At 40.8% G+C, this 10,381-nt stretch overlaps 2 protein-coding genes across 2 annotated transcripts; both read left to right on the forward strand.

Annotated features, from left to right (window-relative positions):
* Positions 1–3,435: 3,435 nt before the first annotated feature.
* On the forward strand, positions 3,436–4,860 carry LOC121235381. The gene is made up of 3 exons (XM_041131730.1): positions 3,436–4,219; positions 4,326–4,396; positions 4,603–4,860. Exons 1-3 carry the CDS (start codon positions 3,436–3,438, stop codon positions 4,858–4,860), a joined length of 1,113 nt encoding a protein of 370 aa, XP_040987664.1.
* A 3,162-nt stretch (positions 4,861–8,022) lies between these two features.
* LOC121235382 lies at positions 8,023–8,674 on the forward strand. The gene is made up of 2 exons (XM_041131731.1): positions 8,023–8,306; positions 8,443–8,674. The coding sequence occupies exons 1-2, from the start codon at positions 8,023–8,025 to the stop codon at positions 8,672–8,674; spliced, it is 516 nt and encodes a 171-aa protein (XP_040987665.1).
* Positions 8,675–10,381: the final 1,707 nt, after the last annotated feature.

Raw genomic sequence — 10,381 nt, forward strand, 5'->3', positions numbered from 1 at the left:
GCCTATGAGAATCTTTCTGGCTGGTCAACAAAAGGAAGATTGACATGTCCATCTTGCAATGCTGGTACAGAGTCAAATTGGTTGAAGTATGGCTGAAATATCATTATATGGGATATTGACGTTTCTTACTGCAAGAACACGGGGAGAACGAGAAAATAGTTGTTCAACAGTAAAGAAGAGCACTGCTTGCCATCAAGGCTGTTAGCAAGTGCATATATTTTAACTCAACTACAAATGCTTAGGGATGTGCAATTTGGTAAATCTCGTAAGAAGAGAAAACACACTGCTGAAGACTGGACAAAGAATAACATCTTCTTTAGGTTACCTTATTGGTCTACAATGAGGTTTCATCATAATCTAGATGCTATGCATATTGAGAAGAACATTTCTGATAGCATCTTCGTCACTTTAATGAACATTCCTGGAAAAAACAAAGGATAATATCAATTCATAGCGTGACCTAGAGATTTTGGAATTCAGAAAAGAATTACATTTGAAGCGTGAAGGTGAATGTCTTACAATGTCACATGCATTGTACACATTACATGGAGATGAAAGGAGCAAATTTTGGGATAATATCAATTCACAATGTGACCTAGAGATTTTGGGATTCAAAAAATAATTACATTTGAAGCGTAAATGTGAACGTCTTACATTGTCACATGTATTGTACACATTACATGGAGATGAAAGGAGCATATTTTGTGAGTGGCTGGCCGATGTGAAATTTCTAGATGGGTTCACTGCCAATATCTCGGGATGTGTTTCTGTACGTGTTTGCAAAATCTCAGGGTTAAAAAACCATGACTGCCATATTTTCTTGCAAAGACTACTTCCTATTGCTGTTGGAGGGTACTTAAGAAGTGATATTGTGTTGGTGTTGACTGAACTTAGTAGTTTCTTCAAAGAGTTGTGCATCCAAATGCTGGATATTAATCGGCTATTCCAGCTTGAAAGTGATATCATCACCATTCTATGCAAATTGGGGATGATATTCCCTCCATCATTTTTTGATGTCATGGTCCACCTAGCTGTCCATTTACCCCATGATGCCAAACTTAGGGGTTCAGTGCAATATAGGTGGATGTATCTATTTGAAAAGTATCTCGGCAAATTTAAGCGGTATGTTAAGAATGAAGCACATCCAGAAGATTTAATAGTGGAAGCCTACATTCACATCGAATACTTGACATTTTGCTCAATGTATCTAAAAGATGTTGAGACGAAGTTTAATTGACTGGACCGCAACATTGATGGTGGAGAAGATGAGACTATAGATGGATTAAAAATTTTCAACCAGCAACTTCGTCCCTTGGGTATAGCTTCTAATGTGCAATTAGAAGATAAACTCCTTAACTCAGCCATCTGGTACGTGCTTAACAACTGTGTTGAGATTGGACCCTATCTAGAGTAAGCATCCATGATATCTCAAATAGTTTCTTACTTCCTTACTTTTTTAAGGGACAACCTACCATGTTTCTGGGCCCTTACATAACTTACTTATATGGCTTATCCTATTGTGTCCTCCAAATGCAGGGAGCACTTTGAGAAATGTAAGCTGCATCACCCAAATTCTACCGATCGCACACATCAAATTGAGTTTCCAACTTGGTTCAAGAAACATGTAAGTTAGCTTATTCCTTGTCTACTTAGGATAAACTCAACCCTAATATGGCTAAGTTGGCAAAACTATAAGTGATAAATTTCCAAAAATATTCTTGTAGGTTCAAGACCAGTGTACCACCAACCCACTTGATGTGTTTGCTGATCTATATGCGTTAGCTTGTGGTCCTGACCGTTGAATTGCATCATATGCTGCTTGCATTATAAATAAAAAAGGTTCCATACTAAGCAATGTGAACTTTGGCGGCGTACACAAAATTCAGGGGTATTGGTAACTGGTGACCATCAGTCTAATAATGTAGACTTCTATGGTGTTATCAATGATGTCGTGGAGTTACACTACATGGGATGACTTCGGGTGTACTTGTTCAACTGTAATTAGTTTGACATTGGTGATCGGAAATGAGGGGTACAAGTGGATGACCATATGACTAGTTTCAACATGGACATGACTTGTTATAAGGATGAACCATTTGTGTTGGCATGCTAGGCTTCCCAGTGTTTTTACATTAGAGATATAAGGATGAAAGGAAGTTGGTATGTTGTGCAAAAGTACACAAATAAGAATCTATACGACATTCCTCTAGTGCCAAGGGCATTAGTAGATATTGATGGCAAATCAAGTGATGATGATACCTATCAAGATAATGAATCATCATATGATTATGCACCTTTGCAGTGCGATGCATGTCCAGTGTCAACTCCACTAAGTAAGACTGACATAGAACCTAGACATATTGCGCTTATATTCATCACTGTCGGAATTGGGTTCAAGCTTTCCCCAGCCCCTTCTCATCAATGGACTTCTGACGTATACGAAGGAGTGCGGTTCGTTCGATAAATTTCTACCTCTCTATCTATCTCTGAGATGTTTGGATTTTTCAAAACTCCATGGACATGTAGAAGAGAAATTCTATACCTACTCGGACCAAGACATAACTTTTACTTGTTCAAATAAAATTAAGGTGAAGCAAGGTCAGGAACAGCGAATCTCTTTATGATAAACAGATTCATTTTGCAAGTTCGTTATTACGGGTAGTTCCTACAAAGGATCGGACTAATGACGTATACAATACTTGAATTCTCGATGTAGATGCTACATAGTTGGTTCTCATCCTTTAGAGACTACGAGTGTAATAGGAGCATCCGTCGACAAAAGGATCACCCTAAGATGATCATCCCATGGCTATTAAGAACGAATCAAGTCATGGAGACAGGTAGTTAAGGCAGAAATCTAGTAGGCTTTATTGACGACACCATGGTTGCATCTAGTTCAGGCAATGCTTATGGTCATGGGGAATATTCAGATGAGGAAGACCTATCTACCGATGAAGAGTCTGTGTCAGAATAGACAAATTGCCAAGAAACTGATAATGGGTAAAATACCATAACGTTTAACTAACCGTTAGGAATGTACACTTAGTTGGGATTCTTGGAAATGTATTTTTTTTTCTTGTACATTACGTTGAAAATAAATACTATAACATGTGTATTCTTGTTTGTACACTTAGTTGGGAATGTATCTTCACACTTGTGAAGAGTATAAGTGCTTTGAGGATAACTTCATAAATTATTCTATACAAAAGAGTGGGGTGTAGAGAGTGATAAGCATCTAGTGAAGACAAGAGAAGTCAGTAAGGGTGGCAGATTTGGATTTCAACTTTGCCACCATTTGCTCCCACTAGATAAGGAACTAAAATGGTAGAGGTATTTTAACAACAAATCACTGACTATTGGGTCTCTGGCTAGAGTTTTTTTCTCTGGATAGAGTTTAGTCCCTTAGTTGGTTTTGGTTGATCTGAAGAGGGGATAATGGAGGATGATCTAGCTAAACAATGGGAAGGGCTCAGTCTCACTGAGAAGGAAACAGAGGAAGTAATCCTGAATATAAACTCGTCTGAAGCAACTGAACAATATGGCAAGTTTTGCCTGCTGGGTATGATCATTGCTGAGAAACCAGTAAATCGAGAAGCTTTCAAGTCCACAATGGCCAAGATATGGAGATGTGAGAGCTGGTTCAAGTTCTCAGAAGTAGGTACGAACAAGTTCCTAGTTGAGTTCAATAAAGAGGAAGACCTGCAGAAAGTTATCAAGGGTAGACCCTGGTCCTTCGACAGATGGCTACTATGCTTGCAGGTATTTGAAGGGAATAGGTTCATAAATGAACTCCTTTTCAATAAAGAGGAATTCTGGGTGCATGCATACAATATGCCATTCTCAAGCATGACCTACGAAGTTGGAGTTCAGATTGGTGGTTGTATTGGTCGAGTGATAACTATCCAAGTGGATGATAGAGGGATTGGTTGGGGGAAATTCTTGAGAATAAGGGTGGAAGTCAACATATCAGAAGCGTTGCTTAGGGGGGTGTTCTTATCATTTGCAGGCAAAAAGACTTGGGTTCCTCTCAAGTACGAGCGCCTTCCTACCTTTTGCTTTAAGTGTGGGGTTATCAAGCATGCCAAATCAGGCTGCTCGGTAAGTTCACTTGGAGACAGCAAGTTGCAGTATGGAGCATGGCTGCGAGCCCCAGCAACAAAGGACAGCGAGGACCTTCACAAAACCTATGGCAATGTAGACACTCAGCATTATGCAGAAGGTCAGTCATGGAGGAAGGAAAGGGAGGTCAGGGATGATGGTAAAAAAAAAGCCCAAATCAACTGCAGAAATCCTAGAAACATGCATGACTGACGTTGACAACACAGGCAACGAAAAGGCTACTGAAAAGCTGCTTTCTCCTAGGCTGGCTACAGAAACACTCCAGAAGCCTATTAAGGTAAGCCCCTGTGCACTTAACTTGGAAAGCTCAGGGCTGACTTCTCTCGATGAGGATGCTTGTTTCATGCAAGGCATCGAGGGTGCACCAAGCGTGCAGTAGAAAATTCAGGGAAGGACAATACCCAACAGGCAGGCCTGGGCCTTGAGGGTTGTCTGGACCTGAGAGCCCAAGCCTCATCCTTGGCCCATTTTGTCTCGGGCCAGGTCCAAGAATTGGAGAAGATAAAAACAAGAGCTAGCTGGAAAAGGAAAGCTAGGAACAAGCGCTTTGAAAGCCTTGTAGCTGGTCTTGAGGAGAACAAAGCAAAAAGCCCATTTGGTAACAAGAGAGTTATTACTAGATTGATAGCAGAAGGGGCAGTACATGCTTTGAAGAAAGCAAAACATGGGGCTTCTCCTGTGAATTATCCTGGCAGAATTGATATGGTGGAGGTTGTGGATCAGCCCCACCATTTACCATGAGTTGCCTAAGTTGGAACTGTCGAGGGCTTGGGAACCCTCGGACAGTGAATAATTTGCATCTCATGGTGCAAAATAAGTCCCCAAACTTTGTTTTGTTAATGGAAACAAAGTGTAACAGACTAAAGATTGAAACAGTCAAAAGACAACTGAATTTTGAAAACAGTTTTGTGGTGAACTCAAAAGGCTCATGTGGAGGCTTGACCTTCCTGTGGAAAGAAGAAACAGATGTTGAAGTCTTGTCATAGACACATAACCATATTTCATTGATGGTAAAGGAAGGGAGAGCTAGTGGTCACTAGGTTCTCACATGTTTTTATGGCAGCCCAATCACTTCTAAGAGACATGAAAGCTGGCAAATATTGCAGGCTCTAACACCTACAAGCACAACAGGTTGGCTTTGTGTAGGTGATTTTAATGAAATCTTAAGGTATGATGAAAAGTGGGGAGGCCCATTGAGACCTTACAATCAAATGGAGGCTTTTAGAGAGGTAGTGGGAAGGTGTGGGCTCAATGACATGGGATTTTATGGAAGGAAATTTACCTGGTCAAATGGGAGGCATGGCAAGGCTTTCACCAAAGAAAGGCTGGATAGAGCCTTCTGCAATAATGCTTGGGCAGGGCTATTTGCTGACTCGAGAGTCTATACTCTTCCAGCCCTCAATTCAGACCACAGGCCCTTGTGGATTGTGATGGACCTGGTGCACCCTTACTCTGTCAGACATCAGAGGCCTTTCAAATATGAGGCATGTTGGACCCTGAAGGAGAGTTGCTTGAATGCAGTGGAGGAAGCATGGAGAATACCTAGGGTAGCATCAAACAAAATGCAACTCATTGTTGAGGGGCTCAAGTCTTGCCAGCAGAAACTGTCTCAGTGGAGTAAGCAGCATCTAGGCATCTTTAAGAGAGAAATCAAACAACAATTGGATATTCTCTCAAACCTACAAGACAGGAACACGGGCCTATTAAATGAAGAGATCAAACAAGCACAACAAAGGGTGGACACACTGTTGGAAGCTGAAAACCTCAAGTGGAAACAAAGAGCTAAACAGAAATGGTTGAAGGAAGGTGATAGAAACACAAAATTCTTTCACCAGTGTGCATCACAAAGGAGGAAAACAAATGAGATCAAAAAGCTTCTGGATAGCAATCATGAAGAAATCACCTCAAAGGAGGGTATTAACACCCTTTTCCAGGCTTATTTCACAGATATCTTCACAACTTCCAACCCCAGCAACCCATTAACAAGCATTGCATCATTGGAATCCAAAGTGAGTGAAGCACAAAATGAGTTGCTAACCAGGCCATACTCATCTCAGGAGGTAGAAGATGCTTTATTTCACATGAATGGTTTAAGCTCCCCAGACCCAGATGGTTTTCCTGCCCTTTTCTATCAACAACACTGGCCAGTAGTGGGACCTCAAGTGTGTGATGCAGTGCTGAATGTACTTAACTCAAATGGCAGCTTGGACAGCATCAACAACACCTTCATAGCACTTATTCCAAAGAAAAAATCTCCAATGAAAGTCACAGACTTCAGGCCAATATCTCTTTGTAATGTCCTCTACAAACTCATTTCCAAAGTCATAGCAAATAGATTAAAAAAGGTGTTCCATAGCATTATTTCTCCCTCACAATCTGCCTTTGTTCCAAACAGACTAATTACTGATAATGTTGTTGTAGCTTTCGAGACTTTACACACCATGAAATGTAAAATGACAGGTAAGGCTACATGGCTTTAAAATTAGACATGAGAAAGGCATACGATAGAGTGGAATGGAGCTTCCTAAGGGCAGTCCTCTATAAGTTGGGATTTTGCAGCCAATGGGTGGAATTGGTGATGAAGTGCATTGAAACTGTTTCCTATGCTCTCATGGTGAATGGTGTCCCTCAAACTGAATTATACCCCACAAGAGGACTAAGACAAGGTGACTCATTATCACCTTATTTATTTATCCCATGTGATGAGGCATTGAGCAACTTAATATACAAAGCTGAAGAAACAGGTTGCTACATGGGGTTCCTGTTGCAAGAGAGCAGCTTAGAATATCTCATCTTTTCTTTGCAGATGATAGCCTTATGTTTTGCAAGGCCAATGCTGTTGAATGGGGAAGGCTGGTTAATTTGCTTAGAACCTATGAGATGGCATCTAGACAAAGACTCAACCTAGAGAAAACTTCTATCATGTTCAGTAAAAACACAACAAAGTCTCCTCAAGACTATATTCTGTCAATAGCTGGAATGAGGTCAGCTATGCCTTATGAAAAGTACTTAGGCTTGCCCTTTGTAGTGGGGAAACATAGACTGAGATCCTTTAAAGGCATTCTGGACAACATCAGATCGAGACTCAGCAACTTCAAAGTTCGAACATTATCACAGGCTGGGAAAGAAATCTTTATAAAAGCAGTCATACAATCCCTCCGTACCTATACCATGAGTGTATTCAAGCTGCCAAAAACTCTACTTCAAGCCATAAACAGTGTTATACAAAACTTCTGGTGGGGCCAACAAGATAAGGAGCACAAAATCCACTGGATTTCATGGAAGAGAATGGGACAAGCTAAATCAGAAGGGGGCTTGGGATTTAGGGACCTGGAATGTTTCAACATTGCAATGCTTTCTAAGCAATGTTGGAGACTAATCCAAGATCCCAACACCCTAGTTGCTAGAGTGCTAAAAGCCAAATACTTCCCCTTTTTGACTCTTCAGACAGCAAAGGTTGGATTTAAACCCTCCTTTGTATGGAGGAGTCTGATGGCTGCAAGGCATGTCCTCGAGGCTGGATCATTTTGGAGGGTAGGCACTGGGTCAGATATCAGTATATGGGGAGACAAATGGCTGGACCTAACTAATCCAAGGAAGGTCACCAGTCCAGTTAAGAACCTAGATGGGAATGCTAAAGTTGCTGCCTTAATTGATCCTGAGATAAAGAGGTGGAAGCAAGACCTGATTCAAGCCACTTTTGAGGAGAGGGAAGCTTAGTTGATCTTGAAGACCCCTATCAGTGCTATGACTACTAGGGATAGAATCATTTGGCATGGTACAAAGGATGGCTCATTCTCAGTGAGGAGTGCTCATCACATGGAAAAGGCTAGGGAGGTGGCTGCTCATGGTCAAGCATAAACCAGCAATGGTCTCAATGAGGTTTTGAAAAAAATCTGGCAGATGGAAGTTACTCCAGGAGACAAAACCTTCCTATGGAGAGCCTATCAGGAGGCACTTCCCACTCAGTCCAACTTGTTTAAGAAGAAAATTGTGAGTGATCCTATATGCTCAATTTGCAATAGAGAAGAGGAAAGCGTGCAACATGTTCTGTGGAGCTGTGAAGTAGCTAAGGATGTGTGGAGTCAATGCTCCAAAAAGCTACAGAAATGCTCCATTTCTAGCTACTCTATGATACAACTATTTGATACATTGACTAAGGCATTGAATCCAGAGGAACTTCAAGAGTTTGTGATTACAACAAGGAAGATCTGGTGGAGAAGGAACTCTTTCATTTTCAAGAAAGGGTTCTCACATCCGAACCTTATTGTGAGAGAGGCAAGAGCAGTCCTAAACTTGATGGTAGAAAAGAACTTAGATTAGTGCAATAACCAAGCCTCCCCCAGTGGTCTCTTGGCAAGCACCTCCAGTGGACTGGTTCAAGATTAATTGGGATGGGGCAGCAGACAAAGCCAAGGGACTGATTGGTATAGGAGTGGTTATAAGGGACAGTTCTGGGCAGGTTATTACAACAATGAGGCAGAGGATAAAGCTCTACCCTAACCCCTTATTAGCTGAATCATATGGGGCTCTACAAGCTGTTAAAGTGGCATGAGAGATTGGTTTGCATCAGATTATACTCGAAGGTGATCCCCTGCAAGTCATAAAGGCCTTGGTTGTAGACAGTGAAGCACTGAGTAGCTCTAGTATGTTCTGGAGTGAGGCTAGATTTTATCTTAAGTTGTTTGCAAAATGGGATGTTTTTCATGTTAGGAGAAACGACAATCACATAGCCCATTTACTTGCAAAAGATGCCCTTTCCATTTCTGATCAAATTGTAACTATGGAGGATTCTCCTTCTTATATTGGTGGCTTTCTTTAATGGAATGGGAATGGATTAAGGGTTTTACTTCAAAAAAAAAAAAAAAAGATAAGGAACTAAAATATGCTCGATTTATATTTATGTGTCCTTTCTTAGAACTCTATTTTCTATGCATGGGGTGAAGAATTAACACTAGAGTCGTAGTGGGGTGGTACACGGTAGTATTAGTCGTTGCTTGTTCTCCCACCTTATTTGATATTATCATGTTGTTGCATGTCCTTGTATGACCAATAATGTGCCTGAAACGTACAAGATATACATTCACACAAAAAGCACTTGGATTACCATCGATTTGCAGTGTGCTATAATGAGGAGCAACAACTTTCCAGGTATATATTTTGATAGAATAGTTCTTTAACTATCTTCAATGAGAATATTTGCGTGCATGTGAGATAACAATGTTGGTTCCCTATTTCGTTGTTACGAAGCCTTCATTTATTGACTTCTGTATTAACTTGATTGTCAAACTAAATTCAACTAAATTCACAGAAAGTAGCCGAGGAAGAGGGAAAGGACGGGGTCTTGGAGCTAGACGTCCTACTCCTTACTCAATAAGAGGGCGGCCACGCCCTCCGCTGATCAATTCATGTACCCCTCGAGATGCAGATGAGTCCAGCTCTGATGACTCAACCCAGCCTCCAAGCATAGTATGGGAGATTGAATGTGCCAATCCAATGTCGGAACTCGAGCCTAATATTGAAGATAATGGTACAGTAGCAAGTTTTGCATGATTTTTCTAACTAAAGTTATTGATGAACCATATATGTATAATAAGTAAAGAATAAATATGAAGCCTAATACTCATTTCTTTTATATTTTCATACAGTTACGGACGTTGCCACCAGTGGTGGAGTAAACTAGGCACAGAAGAAACAGGGACGTGGGCTCGCAAAGTGCACTGAGTTTGAGAAATTGCGGAAACTCGGCAACATCCATTTGAAGATAAATGATGAAGAAACAACACTATGTTGTGAGAATGCTTCCTTGTTTACGACTTGGGTAACATGATAGTGAAGCATCATTGTGACATGAGCTACACAAGATGGACTGATGTACCGCAGGCACATAAAGATGAGCTGATTGACCGTGTTCGCGTAAGATGTTTATTCCTTCAAAAGTATTGTAAGAAAGTGGTCGGCATATAATAGATGACATTAACAATTTGGCATATTTGTAGGGTGACTTTGTATTTGATTGGGAGTTGGAGAATCATAGTTTGATAGTTTCGAAATAGCTGCATAAGCGATTTAACTCATTCCACCTGAATTGCACAAGAAATATTTAGCATATGAAAGTCATGAAGAAGCATTGGCTTCTGGCACTAGCTCGGCAGACCCCCTCGTTTGGGTCAAGCTATATGGGAGATGGGGAAGTGACTCCTTCAAGGTATATATTAGCGGTTCAAATTAAACCTTTGGTGTACTACAATAAGTAATTTCT

Source organism: Juglans microcarpa x Juglans regia, chromosome 6D, assembly GCF_004785595.1.
Source record: "Juglans microcarpa x Juglans regia isolate MS1-56 chromosome 6D, Jm3101_v1.0, whole genome shotgun sequence".
In the NCBI taxonomy this organism is placed as follows: domain Eukaryota; kingdom Viridiplantae; phylum Streptophyta; class Magnoliopsida; order Fagales; family Juglandaceae; genus Juglans; species Juglans microcarpa x Juglans regia.

Bases quoted from the DNA above. Each gene is read 5' to 3' on its own strand.
- LOC121235382 (XM_041131731.1), top strand. From the start codon at position 8,023: ATGGAAGTTACTCCAGGAGACAAAACCTTCCTATGGAGAGCCTATCAG. The intron at 8,307-8,442 runs GTTTGTGATTAC...AACTTAGATTAG, and splicing joins AATCCAGAGGAACTTCAAGA to TGCAATAACCAAGCCTCCCC.
- LOC121235381 (XM_041131730.1), top strand. From the start codon at position 3,436: ATGGAGGATGATCTAGCTAAACAATGGGAAGGGCTCAGTCTCACTGAG. The intron at 4,220-4,325 runs GTCAGTCATGGA...TTGACAACACAG, and splicing joins CACTCAGCATTATGCAGAAG to GCAACGAAAAGGCTACTGAA. The intron at 4,397-4,602 runs GTAAGCCCCTGT...GTCTCGGGCCAG, and splicing joins CACTCCAGAAGCCTATTAAG to GTCCAAGAATTGGAGAAGAT.